We start from the raw sequence: 26,166 nt of genomic DNA on the forward strand, positions 1-26,166 counted from the left end.
CATGTGCTCCATACCATGATTTCAGGGGGAAATGACAGTCCACCGCCACCACCACCAGATGTCGCTCAAAATGATCTCATGATGAGACTGGGTCTGTTGCTAGGTGACCGCATCGGCAACAGCAGCGACAAGTTGTCACCATCACCCATGCAGCAGATGGCCAATCAGACGGAAGAAACATTTACAAGTGTGTCGTCGCTGGGCAGCAGCGAGACGACTCCCGAGAAGGGGCTATCCGACACCAGTCCGATGTCCACATTAACAGGTATGTTATCAACGGAACCAAATGTACAACTCTTTGCAAACCACCCTGGATTTCAGACCAGAATAGATCCCCAGCACTCCATGTTTGTCCAAGAGCTGATTGTGTTTGTTTGTTTAACGTCGCACTCAGCAGCAATATTCTAGCTATATGACAGTGGTCTATGATAAATCGAGTCTGGACCAGCCAATCCAGTGATTGACATCATGAGCATTGATCTATGTAATTGGGATACGATGACCTTCATCAACCATGTCAGTGATCCTGACCACCGGATCCCATTTATCGCCTCTTACAACAAGCTTAATCACCTCTTACGACAAGTTGACGACAGGTTGCTTACGAGCAATCCTAACCTGGATCTTCATGGGGGCTATATAATTGTGTGTCATCATACCCCAATGTCGTTGATGGTTTCCTATGGTATCAACCACTGGTTTGTTTGGTCCAGACCATATGTTAAATGGCAACTGAGATGTAGCAGAATATTGCCGACTGTCGAGTTAAGTAATATCTACCTTATCCTTGCAAATAAGTTACACCAAATGTTCACTCAAACTCGGGGTGCATTGCAAACATCCAATCGCTTGCTGATGCAGACCCTAAAGTGAGCGATTAATTTGCTTACTCTAAGTGATTTGTGGCTTGCAACGTGCCCTATGTCTCTGGTTTTGGATGATAAGCAACATTGGAAAGAAGTACTGGTATAGAGAACAGGCTCTTCCCAAAGTGTAAAAAATCTCAATCTCAAATATGATTTCACAGTGCTCCATAGTTCGGGTACTGTCACGGGTCACTTGTGTCGCTTTCATTGAACTCGCTAAGACATAAACGGCTTTCAACATGGTTCGATATCAGACCAAGTGCCTAACTGCAGAGAGTCGGACGCTGTGGACTCCTCCATATTCATCACATAGCTGCAGGTCTCCATTCCCCACCATCTCTGTAATGGGAGGATGTTGCCCATGAGACAAGTTTCATCAAAATAGCTGGACTTGTCTGCAAAAACACCAATAAAAAATAAAAGATTTACTAGACTGCCAATGAGATGCAGCCGCAGGATCGAAGCCATCAGTCCCGACATAGCCTGCTCCCTTGGGTCAATGTTTTGGGCAAGGAGGGCGATCAGTTAAAAGTGTCACAGCTACCATACCAGACAGCCAGTAATTGGTGACCTCTTGACCAAGGTCGTATGCCTGGAAGTTGGGGATAAGGATGATGGGATTGGTCCTTCAAAAACTGAACTTGCTAATTGTTGATGTTCATACAGCAACAGACAGTACCTGTTCCCAAGGGCAGAGGTTTCAACATAGAATGTGATTAGTGTAGACTGTTGAGTTGGTGTATCCCAGACAGAAACTGGTCACCCTTTGGCCTTTGGTTGTTGCTTGGCAGGGGATGACAGGGATGTTGTCATTGGTAGACTTAAACTGAAAACATGAAGCCTTTAGCCTCTTCTTGTCAAGCAGACACTTCTCGAGAAGAGTACCACGAGACTTGCACAAGTGTCTTTGGCAATGATTATTGGTTTAAATCATCATTCGTAAAGAATATAAATAATAAGAACATGTTGACCCTATAAAAAAATACTGTCCACGCTTTTAGACTTGCCTATTATAAGGATAGAATTATTATACATCCATGGCCCTGACATCCAGTACCCACTTGGAGCAAGGCTAGGGTACCTCTTCCTGTGTTCACATGTGCATGCATGCCTCAAAGATTCCTGGGCAAGAAATATGCTTGTATGTCTCAACTGTTGTTGTTTTTCTTGTGGATGTAGGTTACAAACTATTGTTGTTTTCAAGTTTTGCTGACTTGCATCAATCCGTTAGTTGCCTCAAACCGCAAGCATAGTCGCCTTTTTACAGCAAGCTTGGTTTGCTGAAGACCTATTCTATTGGCTCTTTTCAGACTAGCAGCGTATGTAGGCACAACGATTCCGTGCACAGAGTTGAACCATGACAAGACCCACAGACCAAGATCCAAATCCTAGATCTGCCCTGTGAGGATCATTGGTCTATCAGTTTTGGGCAGTCGGGTAGCCTAGTGGTTAAAGCGTTCGCTCGTAACGCCGAAGACCCGGGTTCGATTCCCGACACGGGTACAATGTGTGAAGCCCATTTCTGATGTCCCCCGGCCGTGATATTGCTGGAATATTGCTAAAAGCGGCGTAAAACCATTCCCACTCACTCACTCACTCACTCTTGTAGGTTTCATCAAACATCAAATTGCCTGCAATCTGCACCAGTTTGGGCTCTCCATAATCTCTGTTCAATAACTTTGTCTGGAGAACATTTTCAATCTTTTTACCAGAATGCATTTGTAAAAGCTATGGTAGCGTGCATGTATCAGTGAGATAACTGGTACCAGTTGTTAAACCATTATTATAACGTCGGTGTTGTTGCAGTTGATTCCGAGCCAAGAATTCACTGTACCATTCTGAATGTGCATTTGAAAACTGGTGCAACTATAGGCCATTATGCAATGTGATGGAGAAATTATATATCAACCTAAGCATGGTTGAAATCTGAGAAAATACTCAAATCTTTTCATTCTGGAAGTAGGTTTGAAGAGATTTGATTAATTTCTTCTTACTGAATACAGTTCAACAAGACAAACATATAATTTTGATAGAAACAAGCAACTTCATTCACATTGAAAAGGAGCCCCAGTTAGATAAGAGATTACCTGTGTTAAATCTAGACTTGCTTCATTTTGGGATTTTAGCATTACAGTAAAGACTGGGAGGAAGGGAAATAATGTAGTTCAGGGATTGTGAGACAGGCTATATTTGGAACCTGCACATGCTATGCAGTGTTTGAAATAAAATAAATTGCCAAAGACTTGAGAAGCTGCAGGCCCTGACTAAACTCTGTAGGTCCAGGCCGAAGACCCGGGTTCGATTCCCGTAATGAGTACAATGTGTGAAGCCCATTTCTGGTGTCCACCGCCGTGATATTGCTGTAATATTGCTAAAAGCAGCATAACACCATACTCGCTCAATCATGCACTCTGCAGGTCCTCATTTAAAAAACTGCAGTTTATTGTGACAAAGTAATCAACACCCAAATTAACTCCACCCCTGCGGACCCATTCATATTTCGGCAGGCCCGACACAAGATCTACCTGCCACGGGTCTATGTACAGGTGCTTGTTTCCAACACTACCATGCATTACATATCCTTCCGCTTTGTATGCTGCAGATCTATAGGCACACACTAGTTGTTACTTTAGTCAGCTTCAACCAGATTTATAATTCATTCCCGTCCTGGTAATCAGATCAGCAGCGTGACATGGGGAGGCAGGTCAGGTGTCTAGCCAATCAGGAGCCATCAATAATGCCCATCAGTACGGGGTTGATTACGATTAATTATCAGTTAACGAGGTGTGAAGATACAACGTGATAACTATTATCATGAAATTTATGAATGACAGCTCGTGCATTAATAATTCACGTAATTGTGACACTCGTAACAAGATTATGGCTATTGTTTCGAGGCACAGAACTCTTGTTTCCTGAAAACTGTTTTTGTTAATGCCATTTTAAGCACATTAGAAGCAATTGTTCTGAAAAGTTTTATTTCATCCAACAACATTGATGATGATGTGAGAAAAATAAAATGAAAGTGTTATTTATTTCTGAATAAGTGATCTTTGTATGTGTGACACAGAGATGGGGTAGCCTAGTGGTTAAAGTGTTCGCCTGTCACGCCGAAGGCTCGTGTTCGATTCACCACATTGATACAATGTGAAGCCTATTTCTGGAGTCCCTTTTCATGATATTGCTAGAATATTGCATACCCACTCACTCACTGAGGTATAAAGTGGAAGCCTGTAAATTAAGTAGTAGCAGAGAAATTTATGTTCAAATGCCCTTTGCAGTTCCAAATTGATGGCGATATGGTGCTCTGACCGAGAAGTTATGATTATATTTCCCTTGTGTAAGGTCAAGGTTACTCAGCCATGCGATGATATTTCCCTGTAAGGTCAAGGTGACTCTGCAGTTGTGATTATGTTTCCCTGCTGTAAGGTCAATGTGACCCGGCAGTGGTGATCATGATGGCTGGTGCAAGGTCAAGGTGACCCAGCAGTTATATTCCCTAAAGTGATGCAAGGTCATCATGACCCAGCAACTTGGTTCCCACCTGACTGATGTAACGTTTGATGTCACGATCCATTAACGCGACACTGATGATACTGTGAGATGTGTAGCGTAAATTGGATTTGTTGGCTTCACAATTTAGAAATTGGTTTCTTGATGTCATACAGATTTGCCGATTATTTTTGGACTGCCAGGGGGATCACACAAGACAGATCTAATTATTATATTAATTATTAAGTCATGTAATTCTTGTCTTCTTAATAGCTTGTGAAATATGCATTGTAATCACAAGGGTTGGTTTAGATCGATGTCGCTACATTCACCTACTGGCCATCCAACTGATTTCCTGTCTTTGTGAACATACTGGTACGATGCGAAATGAACGTAGTTTCTGTCAGACCACCTCCATAGGCTAGTCAGTAGAGTGTGTGCCTGGAGAGCGAATGGTCAGTGTTACATCCCCAGTCCTGTCTTGCCTAAAGATGTTATAATATGGTTCTTGTTGTTACATGAAGCGAACACGCTGTGATGTAACGGATATACTGTAAAAAGCAGTGTTAATCCATACTGACTCACTTATATTGGCGAAGGATTGTTTTCTTATTTCTTTTCTGTTTGCATTTGACAGAGATCATATATTATGTATGCCATTGATCAGCTACTGTGTACATTTACTGTAGCCGTTCCTCGCGTCATTTTGTAGATTTATCTTTCGAAATGATTTTTTTCTTACACATCCAAAATAGAGCACGTCCAATGGTTGGTTTGATTTGCTGGAGGCCTTGTGTGTTGCATTCATGTACGAACCTCCTCCCTCCTCTGATTCCCTTTTGGGAGCAATGCTTGCCCAGTGGTTGCAGAGTTGTCCCCCTTGGTGGTCAGAGTTTGAATCCTGGTCCAGATCCTTGCCAGTCCTGAGCATCTGTGACCTGTGTCATTGTTATACTGTTACGGGGACAATGATCCCCTCATCATTTGATCAATTGGCTAATTGGATTAATTTTTTAGTTACTCGTTAATAATGGATTTACAGGTTGAAAACTAAATTAAATATTTTTGAAAAGGAATTTATAATTTCAAAATCCAATCAGTTGTATCACATCATATCATGAAAGTAGAGTTTGTCTTTGATGTTGGATATCAAAGTTAACTTTGCGATCTGAAGCCAACAAAATATCAAATTAGTGCAAATTCTGTAATTTTTTACTGTTTGTGGCAAACTTTTGTTATTGATTAAGACCTACTTGTGTCAATCTGGAAAACAGGAATAAAACAAAAACACACAACGTTCCTTCTTGTCCGTCACATAGTGGCTTATTTATACGTGATCACCGCAAATAAAGAAGAACCTGTTGTTAGTGTTTGGTAGTCTCATGTCTCGTTAAGATATTGGCATGTCTCCGATAATGCCAGGGTTTTATTCCCCACCAGGGTACTATTAAACTGATATATGGCGTAGGAAATCTTTCATTGCAAGGTGTACTTCTCTCTCTTCCATTTTGTCTTCTTCTGAAGACATGTTGCTAGACTTGTCTGATTTTGTCATCCAGAATGGTTTCGATTAAAAAAAAATATGCAGATATTCCATAGACATGGTACTGGTGGTATTGGTGAAGGCCTTTCTCTTATTCCCCAGGACGCAGAGGTGGCCCAGAAGATAGGGTTGACTGCCAGCCGCTGTTGGTCATGGGTTTGAATCCCAGATTCTCATAAACTATGATCCTTAGGTTTCTTGGCACAATTTTTGTGCTTATGGGTTTCAAAATGGTAAATATCTAAATAAATGTATACATAAATGTTTGGCTTTCCCTTCACTCTAAGCTGAAATAATGAAAAAACTGAGATAGGATATAGTAACCTCAAACCAAGGTCGTTGTGTGCGGCCGGCCCTATTGTGGTGTTATTGATGTGTTACACTGTGTTAGAATAGGCCCCCGGGACTCTCTACTGGTGGTAAGACATGGCCAAATGGACAGGGGGGGCCAGGCATGACAATTACGTGGATTGATACTCATGATGTCAATCACTGGATTGTGCACTGTATACTTGATTATTGAGGCCGCTGTCATATTACTGAAATATTGCTGAGTGTGGCATCATTACACACGCACACGCGCCCGCACACACACACTAAACGCACACACACACACACACAAACACAAACACAGAATTCACATACACACACAGAGCACGCGCACACTAAACACACACACAAAAACACACACAAAAACACACACACACACACACAAAAACACACACACACACACACACACACACAAAAACACACACACAACACACAAACACACACACACACACACACACACACACACACACACACACACACACACACACACACACACACACACACACTTAAAAACACTCTCGCTCAATGAACAGTGAGATTTCTTCCCCTATTATTATTTATTCTCATAACAAGAGAAAAAACACAGTATCTCAGAAAGCAGAAAGAAAAGATCACTTAGAACATAATGTTTCTGTGAAGGATCCCCCAAGTATAAGGTTATGTTTACGCTAACCTTAAATTTCAAGTACAAGTCGATATTCAGTGGAGGCTAATGTAGTGAGAGTCATAAATAAGAAATGTGTTATTTGAGTATGTAAGACTTTTAGTCCTGTGCTGATGTATAGACAGAGGGATACTGCTGTGATCGGAGTCAGAGTCGACCTCATCTCTGTCTGTTTCATCAGGTAAACTGACATCCTGACACCAAGATGATGAGTCTGGCCATAGTGCCCCTGTGTTGATGGACACAGTGCAGGGTATATACATAATTTGTCCTCAGTGTTAATTGTTAACTACTTGTTTATAAAAAACGCTGCAAACCAGGAAGGACTAGACGTTTGAATTTATGGTTAGAAAACTTGTCAGCTTTACTTCATGATCAGCTCAGCAGCGTGTGTGGTGGATTATTCTCCATGTGTTCAAACACTCCATACATGTACTCCCTGGCTGGTATCTAGGCATGTCTACAATGCTGCATATCGTCATGGATACCTCTTGTTTCAGTGTCGTCAGGCAGCGAGCGGGGCATGCCAGGGATGCGGGCGACGTTCAACCCGCTGTTCCAAGGCAGCGGTAGTCGTGATGTCAGCTCCGACAGCATGACGTCACTAATGAGCACAAGCACTGGTCACTCGGCCAGCCCACTGTCCACTACGCAGAGGCCCCACTCCATTACAAGTAAGTTATGCTTGAAACAATACTGCTGGACAGTAAACAATATGCTCAATACTGCTGGACAGTAAACAGTGACTTCAATACTGTTGAAAATATATTCAATACTGTTGAGCTATGAACAATGTATTCAATACTGTTATATAATGTATTCAATACTGTTATACAATGCATGCAATAATGTTATAATATGTATTCAATACCGTTGGATTACAATGTATTCAATACTGTTATATACTGATTCAATACTGTTATATAATGTATTCAAAACTGTTATGCAATGTATTCAATACTGTTATGCAATTAAGCAATACTGTTATGCAATTAAGCAATACTGTTGGACAATAAACAGTGTATTCAATGCTGTTATGCAATATATACAATACTGTTATATAATTATTAAATACTGTTATATAATTGTTAAATACTGTTATATAATGTATCCAATACTGTTTTATAATGTATTCAATACTGTTATACAATGCATGCAATATTGTTATAATATGTATTCAATACTGTTGGACTACAAACAATGTATTCAATACTGTTATATACTGATTCAATACTGTTATATAATGTATTCAATACTGTTATACAATGTATTTAATACTGTTATAGAATATATACAATATTGTTGGACTGTTAACAATGTATTCAATACTGTTTTATAATTCAATACTGTTATACAGTGAGTTCAATACTGCTGGACTGCAAACAATTAATTCAGTACCGTTGACAAAAGTCAAACTGATGGTTTCTTTGGGATTATAACATTATTCAGGTGTGTTGGGCTATAAATAGAATACTTCATACTATTGGGCTATCCACTAAGTCTTCAGTACTGATGGAATATGATGAATATATTCAATACAGTGATGTAAACATTACAGTATTCAGTATTCATCTGATATGTTATCACCATACTGTGTTGTGGATTTCCCGTAGTGTAAAATGTCAAGGACGTGCGTCACTTAGTTACCAACGTGATGTAATCAAATGCCATTCAAAGCGTCATAAACCCAACTCACTAAATCTGGCATCGAGAATTCTGACAGTAGCATACAACGTTCAACACCATTCTAAGATATGATTGGTTTGGTGTTGAAAGATATGAGACCCGTGAAGATCCGGGGTAGAATAGGCCTCCAGCAACCCATGCTTTCCGTAAAAGTCGACTATGCTTATCATGAAAGGCGACTAACGGGATCGGGTGGTCAGGCTCGCTCAATTGCGTGGATCGATGCTCATGATATTAATCACTGGAATGTCTGGTCCGATTAATTACACATTTCCGTCATATAGCTGGAATATTGCTGAGTGAGGCGTTAAACAACAAACCAACCAATCTAAGATAAGATGATGATTATGAAGGCTGTTATGAATGGGATGTTTTGTCTTCATCAGCATCAATGCCTGGTGCTATAGAAGAGTTGCCGCTGTTCGGTAAGCGCCGGTCTTCATTGCGAAGGTCAGCTCGGGCAACTGTGTCTCACACTGATGGGAAAGGTGAGTGTCTTCGGCGCCTCAACATCTGAACCTCACATCTATGGTCCCAGTCATCTTAGGCATCCCCAGTAACAATCACACTCAGTATGTTCACATTGTATGGAAGTACATCATTTCAGCCAGTCTAGATTGCATAGTGTGAAAATGTTTGGCTCTCTGATGAGCATTCAGAAGGACGTCTGGTGCACAAGTGGCCCTGTCACCACAGGTGCCACTATTTTCTGTGCAGAGTTGTGTCCCTTATGTATGCCGGAAATCTATGAACATGGGTTTGAATCCCAGTTCACCTTGATTATGATTCGAGGTTTGTCAGCACCATACTCATGCTCATACATTTCACCACTCACTCACTCACTCACTCACTCACTCACTCACTCACTCACTCAATCAGCTTTCCTCTAGCAGGGTGATGTGGTAGCCTAGTGGTTAAAGCGTTCACTTGTGTTCCCGAAGACTGGGGTTCGAGTCCCTACGTGGGTTCAATATGTGAAGCCCATTTCTGGTGACCCCTGCAGTGATGCTGCTGGAATATCGCTGTCTCACTCCAACAGTAACCTGACACTCCATGATATAAGTGGAGTACTGTTCAAAGTGGCATTAAAACTCACTCACTCACTCACTCACTCACTCACTCACTCAGAATCCAGTCATTGACTCATGCTGCTAGATGCTTCAGTAAATCCTGCTACCCTATGTTCCTATTACTTTCAGGAGATTTAGCCCTGGGCCAGCCTATATACCCTAAGCCAGGTACCTTGTCAGTGTTGTGATTAGTGGATATATATGTATATTACACCTACTTTTAATATTAGTTTACATTACTCAGCTGGGAAGGATGCAGTATTTACGAATCACTTTGCTCACATTTGATTGGTCAAATCATCTGTTTGGTCATTGTCTTGATTCTGGCATTGAAATGTAGTAGTGCGCTAAAGGTCAGTTGTAAACAAATAATCGTTTATTAACGGGTTCTGGGGTTGGACATTTATTGGTGTCTGGTTCTCTTCATCTTGGGTAATAATGACAGTATTTTATGAGCTACATGAAATTGCAATTCAATCTCCCTGTGAATCGATGGCAAGACTCCATACTGACAACATCAGTTGGGAAAGGCCCATGGGTGTTACGGGTAGCACAACCATCAAAGGCTCCACAATTCGCAGAGTTGCTTCCCTTTGGCTCGCCAGAAACCTATGGTTGTGGGTTCTCCCTGATTATGTTGCTAGGTTTGTCAGCACCATACCCGTGCTCATGGGTTTCACCGAAGTGGTAAACATCAGAGACCTGCATCACTTGGGGCTTCCCTCCCACATCAAGCTGACATGGCGTGATATAACTGTAATACTGTTCAAAGTGTTATGCCTCACTCACTCACTCACTCACTCACTCACTCATTGAAAGGCAAATCCAATCCATATATCCGAATATATTGTAGGTAGTCTTGTGTTATTTCATTTCAAGAATTCATTATTGTTGTTCGCATGTAATCATTCTGATTCTTTCCCCTAGTGGTACTGGTAGCTGTTTCCATTCATTTTCTGTGCAGTTTCTGTAGTCAGTATGTAGTTCTGTGTGTCGTGAACCAGTGTGTTAGACCTGACCTCAGTGTTTTATTACTGGGATGAGGGACTACATGGAGCCTCATTCAGGAGCATTGGAATAGCATTGTGGTTAAAGCTTTAGCTCACCATGGTCTATCCCCAGGTTTGATTCTCCACATGGGTACAATGTTTGAAACCCACTTCTGATGTCCCCTGCCTTGATCTTGCTGGAATATTGCTGAGAGGCACTATTAAACAGTACTCACTGTACACTTGCTGCTCTTCTAAACCCCCCCCCCCCCCCCTCCCCTAGGTCATGGTAGCTTAGTTACGGAAGACTGTAGAGTTGTGTCCCCAGGATCTGCTGTTAATGGGTTTGAATCCAAGCTTTCCCAGTGCTTTTATTTCATCAAGGTGGTAAACATCTGTGACCTGCGTCGCATTGGGATTTCCTCGCATGAAGTTGACATGCCCTGATTTGACTGTCACTGAACCCATGCTACACCCCATGCCGTTCAGTTGTAGCTCTACAGTCCATCTACTGATCTATTTCAATGACACTGCCCATATCCCCGGGTAACAAGCAGCTGTTTTGTCTTTTAAACTGGTAAAAAATTATCATATTTTAGTAGTTTATATCTCATGGTTCATATCTGTTGTGGGGCGCTGCTTTTATCCTCCTCAGAATTGCCTCCCTTAGGCGTGCCATGAATATGAGTTCAAATCCAAGATCCTTCTAGGTTTGTCAGAACCATGCCTGTGCTCAGTGGTAAATGTCTAAGACCAGGGCCCCTTTCCACAAAGCGATCTTAGCGCTACGTTTGTAGTAAGTCAGTGTTAAAGAATAGGAGTAACGATCGACTCAGCGCTAAGATCACTTTGTGGAACGGGGCCCAGGCTTTCTCATGACATTTTGACATGACTTGACATGCTGTTCCAAATATAACAAACACTTCCACGTTTCTGCTGTATATGTCTTATTATCGTACACTGTGTATATACTCGGTGACACAAGTGTCCATGTGGCTGTTTCAGTGAGGTTCACGCCGATCCGACCCCCCCAGCTCCACCTGGCTTCCATGCAGTTCGAGGTGCCCCACCCTGAGGGAACGGCCATCTTCCTCGGGAGAGAGTGGCTCTTTAGGGAAATTGAAATGGTAAATTGTGTTGTCTTCTTAAATGAGAAAAATAACGTATTGAAATCCTAGGTAAGAAAACGTATAACTTTTAAGGATAACTTCTGGTTAATGCATTAGTGACATATCGATGTACGTTCTTACACTCTTCTCAAGCTGAAATCATGACAGTTTGCCTTAAATCCTGATGTGCATTGTTTTCTGTAGTTTGTGGGAAGCAGTGGGGTAGTGGTTAAGGTTGACACTAAAGATCTGTGTTTGAATCCCCTTGATGGTACAATGTGTGAAACCTCCAGTCCATATATGGCTACAACATTGTGAGACCCGTGAAGATCCGGGTTTGAATAGGGCATCAGCAACCCATGCTTGCAATAAAAGCTGACTATGCTTGTCATAAGATGCGACTAACGGGATCGGGTGGTCAGGCTCGCTGACTTGGTTGATGCATGTCATAGTATCGCAATTGGCCATTGTATATAGTCTTTGCTCACCACTGCCAGTTGTTTTGCCTGTTCAGTCTCAATTACTTATATGGCTGTCAATTTGATGTAGCTGTGATAAGTGTTAGATGAATCACTCGCTCATACTCGACCTTGATGTGTTTACAGGTTCTCAACGGTGAAGGTCCTACAAGGTCACAGGGGGTCACACTAACCGGTCATATCGGCAGCGGCAAGACAGCCATCTTGGAACAACTAGTTAACTACAGTTGTTTCGGGGATGGCAAGGGGGGAATAATCTCCAATGGAGGTAGGTCAAATGTATTTCCTATTCCAAGGAACGTCAACGTAATTAAGACCGAATAAGATATGTTTGGGGCTTGTTTGGGTAAAAAAAACAAAATACAAGTCCATCATGTTTTTTGTTAAATATTAAGTGGATGATGGCATGTCTGGGGACAAAAGGGTTTTATGTGCCATAATTTTCCTTTGCAGAGTTGTGTCCCTTAGATGTGCCAGGATCACGTTTTCAAATTCCTAGTGTTGATCCTTGCTCTGATGACACATACTTTTGGTTTTTATTATCACCTAAGTATTTTTAGTTTTGGAGTTTCTGTAATAAGTTGATATGCCATGATGTAACAGGAACCCTATTCAAAGCTGTGTTAAACACTCCTCACTATAATCTTTTCATACAATGATTTAATGTTGTTATGTAGATATGCAGAATGGCTTCGGTCACAGCCCGACAGTCACGCTCAGCAGCATGACGAGCAGCGCCCGTGACAGCCCTCACTCCTACCTCAGTGTGTCTACGGCAAACCTCAACTACGACTCCCTCAAGAGTCTCGGATCCCAAGTTGTTGCCTACCACTTCTGTCAGGCGGACAATAATGTGACCTGCATGGTGCCAGACTTTGTCCATAGCCTGGCGTCGTATCTCGCCCGATCTCCGCAGCTCACCACCTACCGGGAGATGCTGCTGCAGGAACCTCACATCCAACACTTGTTGAGTTTAAAGGAGTGCATCCTTAACCCATCTTTGTCTTTTGTGAAAGGAATCTTGGAGCCGTTAAGGATGTTGAAGAATAAAGGCAAAATTGACTCGGATAGTTGTATCATATTGGTGGACTCCTTAAACGAGGCAGAATTCCACAAGCCTGACCATGGCGACACCATTGCTTCCTTCTTGTCTCGCCACATCAACAAGTTCCCATCATGGCTGAAAGTGATAGTGACAGTGCAAACCGTTCTTCAGGACATTGTGCGGAGCTTGCCTTTTCACCGAGTGCATATAGACAAAATATCGGGCAATGATATGGTGCTGAGAGATCTCGGGGAATACCTCAACTACAGAATCAATGCAAACTCAAGAATACGGAATAACATTAGTTTGAACGGGAGATTAGATGCATCAATGCAACAGAAGTTCTGTGGTCATATACAGACACTCAGCAAAGGGTGTTTCCTCTACTGTAAACTCGTCCTTGACCTTATCGAAAAAGGCCATGTCGTGATCAAAAGTTCCAATTACAAAATCTTGCCTGTGAATGTATCTGAAATCTTTCTCTTGCATTTCAATCTCAAATTTCCGAGTGTGCGATCGTTCGAGAAGATTTCCTCGATTCTGGGAGTGTGTTTAGCATCATTGTACCCGCTCACCATGGAGGAAATATACCTGACAGTCAACTCCGGATACATTCAGAGATTCGTAGCGTGGCCTGAGTTCCAGTCCAGGATGGAAGTTTTGTCAGGGTTCCTCCATCGCCGTAGCGACAGTAGACTCATGTTCTTCCATCCCGCCTTCAGGGAGTGGCTTATTAGAAGAGATGACACTGACTCTCCAAAGTTTCTCTGCGATCTTCGGTAAGCTGACACAAGCTTTTGCTTGCTTTTGCATGGTTCCATACCTGTCACCCCTCAGACGGAAGAGTCCACAATTGTAAAATTACATCTAGGCTGTTGTCATCATCGGTGAATATGTATGACGAGATCACAAAACTGATATTTTGTGTCACAACATTCTTGAATTTATTGGCAATTTGGGCAGATAAAATCTGGTTCTCGTGCAGAAAGCAATTTTAGCTCTGTCATTATCTTAAGTCATTATGTACGGGTAGTAATAGGTAAAGGTAACAGTGATAGAGCTCAAATTGCTTTGTGAAAGCAAATTCAGTCGAACTAATAGAAAATAAATCACCTCGTTTGTATCCTTTCATTTTCATTTTTCTGAATACGAGACAAAAAGTGTTATCAAAGATGTGGTACAAATTCTAGATTGTCAAGGAATTTATGGAATATGTTCTTAAATACCATTATTAACTTCATAACTGTTTGTGATTCTTTTCAAACAAATGTCATAAATTCAAAAATAATAGGGCAGAACTCCATTAATCAACGTCTCAATGCTCAGAAAATAAAACCAGTATGTAGTTAAAAAAAAATATTTAATTCATAAAAGGTTTGATATATTCTGGTCCGATTTTGTGATAATGGTTTCAAATTTTGATGTAATTAGTCATTAGGAAACATTGATTCCTTTGTGCTCTCCGGTCTGATTGGGGGACAGGGTCCAGGTTTAAGGACCATATTTTCATCACATAGCAGACTGGTTGTTTTTGTTGCAGGGCTCAGGATTCTGATGCTGTGGCGTTATTTTGCTTCTTTAATCTTTGAACTATTTCCATCTGTAAACCTTTTCATCATTAACTCTCATTAGATCATTCTTTAGGATATTTCTGTTAAAATCGGCATTTTGTATGTTGTAATATGAACAGCCGTGTTGCAGCTTCAGAGTGATGTATAAGCTGCACCATTGGTCGAATGTATGTGCACACGATAAGGCCTGTTTATTTTAATTACTTGGTTTGCAGTTATTTTTTAATCAGTATCTATATTGGTAAAAAAAAAAAATTTTTTTTTTTTTCAATAAATGTCTGAAAAGTACTGTTGGTCAGGTAAAATAAATAAAAAATGAAGTAAAAAAATATGAAATGGTTTCTTCTGCTCTATATTATTTTTTTAATACTTTTAATTTCGGAAATTAGTTATGGTGATTTAAAGAATCAATATGTTTTCGAAATTGTTATTTTGTCAATTTCGTTCGCAGATCTGTAAACCATATAATTAGAATTAAATCCCGAATCGGCTTTTGACAAGTGTTCTGCTTTGTTAGGGGATTGGTTCAGTACATAAATTGTTTTCTAAGCTTATTAGAAGTAAATACACTTGTTGACACATCAATATTGATTACGAACTCACACACATTATGTATGGTCATACGTATCTGCATGCTGCTATAGGACGGGGCCTCCACACTGATACTGCTCTATGATATATCCTTGCACTATATATGACAATGTTTTGACTAAATGTCCTATGACAGATATGTTTGTAAGTTTAAAGCAGTGTTGCACCCAGGTCTGTGGTCCCAAGCGGCCCTTCTTTACCCAGCATATAAACAAGAAAATTAGAAGACGATTAGGGTTGAAAGCTTTAGGGTTTGAGAATTGGTGATCACTTAACACTGAGAGTTTCTATTCACTCTTATTGGTGGATCTGTCAGAGTTGCCATTATCATATTACCCATTGATATACTGAACCCCTAGAATCAATAGGTCACTAGCAACCTGTGCGGGGCGTATGAGGCTACTGATTGATTGGTTGGTCAGGCTGGGGGACTTGATGGCGTGTCAGCGTAATCAGATGCCATATTTGCTCATAATATCAATCACTGGATTGTCTTATTTCACAGTCCGCTGTCATATAGCTGGAATTTTGGTTATTTTGAAATCTTGATTGAGTACTCACAAGCATAGTGTCTTATAATGTAAACACGTACCTTTGGGGACTGTTGAACCAAACATATTCTCTCCCCATGGAAAGGATAGGATGTGGATCAGGGGCGGTTGGGTAGCATAGTGGTTAAAGCTTTCGCTCGTCACGCCGAAGACTTGGGTTCGATTCCCGACATGGGTACAATGTGTGAAGCCCGTTTCTGGTGTCCCCCGCCGTGATATTGCTGGAATATTGCTAAAAGTGGCGTAAAACCATACTCACTCACTCATGTGGATCATTGGGGCATAAATGTGTTATTCACCAGTCCAGTGTTTAGTAGTACAATGTTTCTTGGGGATCATTGAGGCATAAATGTGTTATTACCAGTCCTATGTTTAGTAGTACAATGTTTCTTGGGGATCATTGGGGCATAAATGTGTTATTCACCAGTCCAGTGTTTAGTAGTACAATGTTTCTTGGGGATCATTGGGGCATAAATGTGTTATTACCAGTCCAATGTTGAGTAGTACAATGTTTCTTGGGGATCACAGGGGCATAAATGTGTTATTCACCAGTCCAATGTTTAGTAGTACAATGTTTCTTGGGGATCATTGGGGCATAAATGTGTTATTACCAGTCCAATGTTTAGTAGTACAATGTTTCTTGGGGATCATTGAGGCATAAATGTGTTATTACCAGTCCAATGTTTACTAGTACAATGTTTCTTGGGGATCATTGGGGCATAAATGTGTTATTCACCAGTCCAATGTTGAGTAGTACAATGTTTCTTGGGGATCATTGGGGCATAAATGTGTTATTCACCAGTCCAATGTTGAGTAGTACAATGTTTCTTGGGGATCATTGGGGCATAAATGTGTTATTACCAGTCCAATGTTGAGTAGTACAATGTTTTTTGGGGATCACAGGGGCATAAATGTGTTATTCACCAGTCCAATGTTTAGTAGTACAATGTTTCTTGGGGATCATTGGGGCATAAATGTGTTATAACCAGTTCAATGTTTAGTAGTACAATGTTTCTTGGGGATCATTGGGGCATAAATGTGTTATCACCAGTCCAATGTTTAGTAGTACAATGTTTCTTGGGGATCACTGGGGCATAAATGTGTTATTACCAGTCCAATGTTTAGTAGTACAATGTTTCTTACGGGTCACTGGGATATCAATGCCGGATCACAACCTTGGCGCAACACTGAAATGATAAGGATTATGAAAGTATCTAACCTTGAGCTGAAGTACCATTAATATGTGACTGTTTCCTTCTGACATACATGAACTGTAGTTATGTTGTTTCTCTTCCGCATGCAGCAGTGCCGAGTTCGACTACAGGTGAGCGTGCAGCGAATGCCATTGTTGTGATCTGTATCATACTGCCTATCTTCTATGTGTTGTACCAGACACATGTGACACTGTCCACACATGGCCCTGTTCAGTCTATACAGCTATAGAGCCCTGATCATGTATATGTAAAAAATATGAAGATTTCTATGGTTTGCAGTTTTGGATTTTTGGGATTTAAAAATAAGATTTTTTGTATAATTTCCCACATGTTGAAGGGATATTCTAGGGGTGGGTGGGGGAAGTAATAAGCTGAATCTATTTAGATTTTGGCTGCCCCGGATGCAAGCGATCTAGATGTAGTATTATCCAGATATGATATTAGTTTCCTTCAAGAAGTAATAGGGGCAGTCGGGTAGCCTAGTGGTTAAAGCCTTTGCTCGTCACGCCGAAGACCCGGGTTCGATTCCCGACATGGGTACAATGTGTGAAGCCCATTTCTGGTGTCCCCTGTCGTGATATTACTGGAATATTGCTAAAAGCAGCGTAAAACCATTCACACTCACTCAAGAAGTAATAGTAACAGGTTAGTGGCTCATCCTGTTCAAGTAATGGTTCAGGTCCTGTTCTGCAAAGTGGCCTTGGTGCTTTGACAATCATAGTCTATGTTAAAGTATTGGAACTATGATAGTCCTTGCACCAGCTCTTTGTGGTCAGAGCCTGCTGCTGAAGGTGTGGGCTCAGCATCTTGCTGTACAGACTGGACCGGGCTGGTGTACCAAGTACAGTGTCTTCAGTACCTGGACACGACCCAGGTGTACTGGACAGTCTGAGGGTGTCATGATCAACACACTTTGACAAATCCAAACCATTTTCTGGTGCTTGTGTTACAGTATTCTTGCATTAATCAGGTAGATTCTGTTCATCGGTCCATGGAGATTTATGTTGACAATGTTCATGCTTCTGTAACCTTCATCTATGTACTGAATCTGCATGGTCAGTGTCAATAACATTACAGGTATATAGACATCATCTTCAGGGTCCAGCGATAAGGTTATGGATAGCTTGACGATTATATAGACTAGAGGTCTTTGAAATGATTTCTTTCTTTTAAGTTGTCTATTAATATATGATAGAAAGGAGCCAGATAATCTCTTCATTTTCAGAAGAAATCTAGACTTGCCAAACTATTGTAGACTTGCTTAGAGTTTTATCTGGGTCTGTAATAAAACTAAGGATTATATTGTGTTAGCATGCCATTTAGGAACAAAATTTACATTTAATTAAAAGTATTAAATTTGCAGTTTTTAGGAACAAATAATATTAAAGGACTTTGTCGTTTATCTAGACTTCCTAATTGTAAAGATACAATAACCGGAATGATATTTTTCCTTTTCGGTAGCCTTGCATTAAGGCTAGACCAGTTGCAACTTGACATCAACAGATGAGAAATCAATATATTCAAAACACTGATATGGAAATAATAATAGCGTAAATAAATTAGATGGTGGAAAAAAACGGAAACGACAATCAGCTACCTGGTATACAGTGTGGATGAATGAATTCATGGTAATTGTATTACTGGTATGTTTTGAATATGGACATTGTTAAATATGAAAATATGGTAAAACCTTTCGTTTATTGTACCTGATTTATCAGAAGGCCAGACCAACATATTTCCTTGTTTTACAGAAAAGGCGAGGCTATATTTTGAAAAAGTAATTAAAATTGAAAACTTAAATGCAAACTTTGATTGAAATTTTTTTTATTTACAATGTTGTTTGTTTCTGACATCTGTCTGTCCAGTCTGACATTATGGCCAAAATAAATCCATAAAATAAATGATAAAATTGTCTTGACGAACTACCGGTAGGTCAAAAGGGAAGTTTTCATCATGTTGTATAATTTACATTCAGTGTCATTGAAAATAATGTATTCTTTGCTATAATATTTACAATTAAAATGAATTCAGCTCAGAAACTACACCTAGCTCAAATAAGTCACTGATATATTTTAATCAACACTCGAGAACAACCCATCACGATCATCAGTCAAAACAGATTCTATTGGGCGTAAGGCAAAATAGAGGTGACAAATTATATGAATGGATCACTGAAAATCAGTGATGACACCAGGTGTTCGCAAAACATTCCAACTAACAAGTAATGCAATGATACGGATTTATGGTTGAAATAATGCTATACGTAATATCTGTGTGAAAGATTGGGCACTTAACATTTAATCCCTCGACATCATTGCTACATGTATCAGTGCATGATTTGTATGTACTCAAGGAGACGGCATGTACTTGATAGACTGAATGTACAGTGCTCTCGGTGTGGCCAGCATGGACAACTATTTAGAATGCAGGTTTGAATTGATAAATGTGTGGTTTGGATTTGATAAGTTTGTTGACCATGATATTGTTTTTTAGCTAATTAGTTTTATTTCAGAATATTTTTTTATGTTCAATGATGTATTCATGTTGAGATTTGTTTTTTGTGGGTTTTTTTATATTATTATTATTATCATCATTATTATTATTATTATTATTATTATTATTATTATTATTATTATTATTATTATTATTATTATTATTAATCTTTTTATTTATTATTATCTATTATTATTTGTTATTATTTTTATGAAAAAAACAATTACCTTTTTTTATCTTTTTTTTTTGGTAAGATAACTGTCGTTACCAGCATTATTAAATGATTTATTGGTAACTGATGTTGATAACTTTCAAAGGGAAAGTAAGAGTGTGATCAGGCAGCTGCTGCAACAATTACGACATCTTAATCACTGTTCTTTATTGATCATTGTTTCTTTGATTCAGTTACTTTTACTGTTTTTGGTTTGGTTGTTGTATGATCTAATGATTGAAAGCTTATTTACTTCACCATATCCTTTGGGCTTCTTGTATTTACATGTTATGCAAGAACAATAACAGAAATGTACAAACTGCTTGACAGGAACTTTCAAGATGAACAGCAAATGATGGTTGATCATTGATGTTGTTTCAGTTACTATAGCAACACTGCATCTGTGCATGGATTGTTGTACACTTCACGAAATATCAGTCGAAATATTTTTAGTTTTGTTGATTAAGTTGGATGAGAGTAAGGACTCTCACAAGATTGCGTCGGAATTGTCTCCAACCTCACATTAAAATCAGTCATTTATTCGGATACAAAACCTCTCTGTGTGAAGAAGATCTGAGGTCACCCATCAGGTTGGACTTTCCAATAAGCCAATCAGTGTCAAGGCGTCTAACTTCTTGTTATGAGTAGGCGAAACATACAGACAAGGATTTCTGTATCTCAAAAAAAATCTAATCTAAGAATCCTGAAAGGAGAAACATAAAACTGCACTACGATATTGTTTGGGGTTGGATGTTAACATATCTTATTCACAAAAGTGATTGGGATTGGGTACAAGTTCTCCAACTAAGGACACCTTCTCCCACACAAGTCACAGCTTGTACTATGCTTATCGTAAGAGGCGACTCACAGGATCAGGTGGTCAGGCTCGCTGACTTGGTTGATGCATGTCATCGTATCCCAGTTGCATAGATCGATGCTCATGAGGTCAATCACTGGATTGTCTGGTCCAGACACTGTTATTTATTGACAGCCGTCATACAGCTGGAATATTGTTGAGTGCAGCATTAAACAGCAAACAAACAAACAAAAACTAAACATGAACAAAACAAGGAAAGAAAGAATAAGAAAGATAAATAAACAGTGAGAACAATATACCGTATTCGACATAATAAGCGCCCAGGGCGCTCTCAAAATTAGAAATGGGGGGCTCGTATTAGAATATTATTTTGGTGAAAAACAACAGAGTTGAAAGATCTTACATTTCGTGGTTTATGCTGACAGCCTGAAATGTTTTTATACGACAGATATATTTTTCCAGAATCTAATTTCCCATAATTAAGGGTGCATATAACATACGTATTTTACAAGAATAAATATGTCTTGTGTACATTGATCAATTGGAAGGGGTGCTAATGGGGATTGTTCACTAACCAATATATTAGCAAATATCTCCATGGGCGCTTATAACGTTGAATACGGTAGTTTACATTGTTGTGGGTATGTCGTACATCCTGTTGTCCCATGGCGTCAACATCCAAAACAGTGTACTACAGAGGGTATAATTGTGTTCTGTTGCTAAGAGCGAAATATCTGGATTGAAGTGGTGAAAAAAATTAAGGTAAATTGTTTAAAAAGGCTGTCATCTGTTTGTCTCAGGAACTCATGCATTCTTCATGTAGCTTTGGAGGTCAAAGTTCAGAGTTCACCTGATGCAACCTTCTATGGAGGTGATCTTCACGCAGTGAGGTGTCATATTAGAGTAAAAGATCTGATTTTAATGAGGTTGTAATTATCTACAAATGACACACAGTATCTACAAACACTTCCTGTCCAATTAGCTGAAATGCACAGTGTGACAACACATCCAATTAATACGATTTTTTTGTTAGTCTTATTCTTTGATTAATATTAATTATTGCTCGTTAAAGACTTTTTCCATCATGAAGATGTGGAAAATATGAAGAAGACAATTTGGAGTATTGTGAAAACTAAGCCATTAATTAATTAAATTTATTATTTCCATATAGCTCTCGATAGCTATTTTCCAGATGTCAATTTTTCAAAACTTAATTCTTTTGATGTTTTGTGCAAGAATTTTGTGAATGTTTGATTTAAAAATCTTATGCGTCCTGCATCATTTCTTGAGATGTCTGGATGAAAACACCAAAACCTTGTGTCGTAAAGGGTGTTGTAAACAATGTGTTAATGCTGGTACACTTTTAAATGACTAAAAGTACCTTAGATTAGAGATGTACCTAGCTTAGGCAAAACGATATATTTTTTCATTCTATGGTCAATCTGTTAAGATGCGAGAGTGACAATAAAGAATTCAGTGTACATTTGAACTAATAGTTATAGAAATAACCCCCAAAGTCATTATATTTTCAATGAATAACACCAGATTATAAATTTTTAATTTACTTATACAAGACCTCAGATGGTCTCTTCAAGACAACAAAACAAATTAATCCGGCTCCTTGGACTGGCTATAGTGTGCTGTGTGTTAGGTAAAGCCTGGGTAGTGAGCAAGCTGGTTGCTAGGAGACTGAATGTCTTCAATATATCTGCTGCTGTTTCAGGAATGGACATGCTCTGATGGCTTTCCGGTTGTCACGTGTGTCAGCGCCCCTCGGACCTGACAAGACGATAGAGCTTGGCCACCACATTCTGAAGGCGCACATCTACAAGAACGTCAGCAAGCAGCTCGGATACTCCTCGCGGGACATGCAGGCATACTGGATGTGCCTCAGTTCTGACAGTCTCAGCAGCGCTCTTGTGTCACAGAGGAACGTCTATTCTCCTAATGTCAAGGTAGGCAGGATGGATGGTCAAGGTCAAGGTCAAGGTTAAGGGTCAATAATTTTGGAATATTTCACTTTTTACATATATGGGAAAACTCACTCGCTCACTCACTCCCTCACTCCAAGCAGGTCTTTGTTGGACATCAGTGTACACTTGTTCTCAGTGATGGCCCATTGGGTCATGCGTTACTTCATCATCTGGAAGATCCTTGTTTGATTCCTTATTTCATAAAGCTGGATAAATTCCATTCTGTCCCTGCAGGTGAGTCGTCTGATCCTCCTGTCTGGCGCCAACCCCAACTGCCGCACAGAGTTCAACAACAACGCCCCCGTGCTGTGTGTGGCGAGCAAGGAGGGCTACTCCGACATGACGTCACTGCTCCTGGAGTTTGGGGCTGACATCGATGCTGTCTCCGAAGTGGGCATGTCTGCGCTGTGCTATGCTGCTGCTGCCGGGCACACTGACGTTGTACGCATGCTGTGCTTGCAGAACTCCAGGGTAAGCAGAGGCAGGTCTAGGAGCCACACGTCTGAGTTAATTCACAGCATAGCCTGTTTAGTATTTAAAAAATATTTCATAGGTCACCTGAATTTAATTATTCCCTGAATTACGAGAAAATGTTGTTGCAGTATAGTAGCTTTATTATACCCATAGACTCAGGATTATCAAAAATACAACATTGTTTCAATTATGACACTATTATTATCATTCTTTATATGTTTACATGTGTCCCCATGGTGATTCCAGTATAGAAATGGTCCATTTGATAGTCATAAGATGCAACTTATTGGTTGGTTGGGGTCAGTGACTTGGTTGATTGCATCATACCCAGAAAGCATGGATCGTTGTTCATACTATCAATCACTGGTTTGTCTGGCCCAGACTCATTTATTTACAGGCTACCATTCTATAGCTGGAATATTGCTGAGTATGGTGTTAGACAACAAACGTTATTAGTCCTTGTACATAATTTGCAATGTTAATGTTTCCACGTGTCCTGTCTTGTAGCTGTCACTGATAGACAACCAGGGTCAGTGTAGCGTGATCCACGCGGCCATCCACGGCCACCTGGACACCATGGCCCACATCCTGCAGTTCGACTGGCCCCTGTTCCACGGGGAGCCCACCAAGCCAGAGGCCATGCAGCAAGCATTTGTGATGGCCGCGGCCACGGGACACAAACATGTGAGTAACTATGTCTTTCACACCGCCTTTTTGCGACCATCTCGGTGGTCTAGTGGTAGAGGGGGCACGGGTGGCCCAGTCGTCTTAGGCGCCGCGATTCGCTGTGCAGGGTTGCGTCCCTTGGGCTTGCCAGAAACCTATGATTGTGGGTTCGAATCCCGGTTCGCCCCAATTATGTTTCTAGGTTTGTCAGCACCATACCTGTGCTTGTGGGTTTCACCGAAGTGGGAAACGTCTGAGACCTGCATCACTTCGGGCTTTCCTCCCACATTAAGCTGACACTCACTCTATTGGTAGAACATCTACACTGATTGCTGAAGGGCAGGGTTTGATCCCAGGCGGCATCATATCAAAAGTTGTTAAACGATTGTACTTGTTACTCTGCCTGGCGCTCAGCATTAAGGGGATAAAACTGGTCAGGACTGGTTGGCTCGGAGTCAGTATCCAGTGTCTGAGTTGGGTAAAATTTTAAACTGCAGCATGGTATCTCAGTGGGCTAGCACTAGAAAATCGTCACTGGTCTTTTTGCCACATCAGCAATTTTGTACCTGATATGGCTTAAAGTATTCACTTTTAGAATTACTTTTAATTAACCTTATTTCTGGGTTAGAATAGGTCTTCAGCAACCCATGCTTGCAGTAAAAGTTGACTTTGCTTGTCGTAAGAGGCGACTAACAGGATCGGATGATGAGACTCACTGATTTGGTTGATGCATGTCATCATATCCCAATTGCGTAGATTGATGCTCATGATGTCAATCACTAGATTGTCTAGCCCAGACTCGATTATTTATAGACCGGCGTCATACAGCTGGAATATTGCTGAGTGCTTCGTTAAACAACAAAGAAACGAACAAAGAAAATTAACCTTATTTGTAACTTTATTTCCGTGACTATGTGAGTCTAGAGGGTGGTGTGTACGTACATGTGTACATCTGTGTGTGTGTGTGTCTGTCCCCAGATCTGTGAGTACCTGATGCATGCCAGCGGTGGAGCCGGTCTCAACATGGTGGACACCCTGCTGGGGGAGACTGGTGAGTACCAACATGGAGGACATCAAATAGAAGCAGTGGTCAAGTAACCTCTCATTTCTTGAGTCTAGTTGGGAGCAGCATACTTCTTCCATGATACACTATGCTTCAGAATCTGTTAATCTATTTTATTATTTTAATCTATATCAGATTGTTCAGAAACCCTATTCATTCTATTAAGGCCTTAGACTAGTTGACAGGAAAGTGGTATATGGGTCAGAATAAAGGGATTAACCAAACACACAGGAACCACTGATCTGAGGTGGTGCAATTTGCTGTGCATAGTGGCTTCCCTTTGTAAAGCCAGGATCTACTGATCATGGAGTAGAAATCCAAATTCACACTGATTCTGATCCTCGGATTGTCAGCAATATAAGTGTCTTGAATTTTTTACCAAACTGTTAAACATCTAAGACCTTTTGGCTTTCATCAATAATTGAGCTGATCCGTCATGACGCTACTGAAATACCAACCCATTCACCCCACACTCATTATCTCTTCAGCTCTGACAGCAGCATGTCTCCATGGGAAGAAGGAGGTTGTGCAGTTCCTCCTGGATGAAGATGTGGCTGTGCATGTCCCCAACAGCAAGTCCTTCAGTCCCCTCCTGTGTGCCGTGAAGGCGGGAAAGTGGGAGATCGCGGACACACTGCTGGCAGTCGGAGCACCCATAGATCAGACAGACAAGTATGGCCGCACTCCCTTGATGATTGCCGCCAGTGAAGGACATATTGGAGTCTTGGAGATGTTGCTGCTGAAATGTAAGACATACGGTCATTCATATCCAGCAAAGAAAAAATGAATGGACTGTTTTGCTTTTGGAAAAATAATGGTTACCTGGAAACATTGAAAAGTAATCAATCTCTGAAAAGGATAATTTGCTAAGTCTGGTGCTGCTGAGAATAACAGAACACCACTCACTCATTCACTTTCCTCCAGGTGCCCAACTGGACCAGATAGACAAGGAAGGCCTGACAGCTCTCTGCTGGGCTTGCCTTAAAGGTCATCTTGCCATCGTCCAGTCCCTGGTAGATCGTGGTTCCGACATCCATCATGTGGACAAGAGTGGCCGCAACCCACTTCACCTTGCTGCTTTCTACGGGGATGCTCAAGTTGTAAGTCCTTTCCCTTTACAGGATTCTTGCCAGATAGGCCAGGTATGCCATGCTTATACAAGCTGACTACAAGTTGGGTTTAGTGGTAACAGTGTCTGCTACTCAGCTCATGGCATGGCTTGACAGATTGACCATGGTTGTATGAAAAGATCGAGTGTTGCTTCTAATT

The 26,166-nt window shown here is 40.6% G+C and overlaps 1 protein-coding gene across 5 annotated transcripts in view; it reads left to right on the forward strand.

The window, feature by feature from the left end:
• The window catches only part of LOC139463886 (protein TANC1-like), a 170,087-nt gene that overhangs the window by 137,863 nt on the left and 6,058 nt on the right, over positions 1–26,166 (forward strand). For 2 of the 5 annotated variants that reach the window (XM_071245298.1, XM_071245297.1), the window contains exons 6-19: positions 26–265; positions 7,396–7,569; positions 8,968–9,069; positions 9,781–9,819; positions 11,646–11,767; positions 12,355–12,496; positions 12,906–14,052; positions 17,290–17,310; positions 22,445–22,676; positions 22,929–23,165; positions 23,676–23,852; positions 24,813–24,885; positions 25,386–25,643; positions 25,822–25,997. In XM_071245298.1, the coding sequence (XP_071101399.1) occupies positions 26–265; positions 7,396–7,569; positions 8,968–9,069; positions 9,781–9,819; positions 11,646–11,767; positions 12,355–12,496; positions 12,906–14,052; positions 17,290–17,310; positions 22,445–22,676; positions 22,929–23,165; positions 23,676–23,852; positions 24,813–24,885; positions 25,386–25,643; positions 25,822–25,997 (3,140 nt within the window). The remainder of the gene's footprint in view (positions 1–25; positions 266–7,395; positions 7,570–8,967; positions 9,070–9,780; positions 9,820–11,645; positions 11,768–12,354; positions 12,497–12,905; positions 14,053–17,289; positions 17,311–22,444; positions 22,677–22,928; positions 23,166–23,675; positions 23,853–24,812; positions 24,886–25,385; positions 25,644–25,821; positions 25,998–26,166) is intronic. The other 3 variants (XM_071245301.1, XM_071245299.1, XM_071245300.1) reach the window with 3 other exon arrangements.

The sequence above is a fragment of the Haliotis cracherodii genome, unplaced genomic scaffold (genome assembly GCF_022045235.1).
Source record: "Haliotis cracherodii isolate W230 unplaced genomic scaffold, xgHalCrac1.p SCAF_16, whole genome shotgun sequence".
Classification (NCBI taxonomy): domain Eukaryota; kingdom Metazoa; phylum Mollusca; class Gastropoda; order Lepetellida; family Haliotidae; genus Haliotis; species Haliotis cracherodii.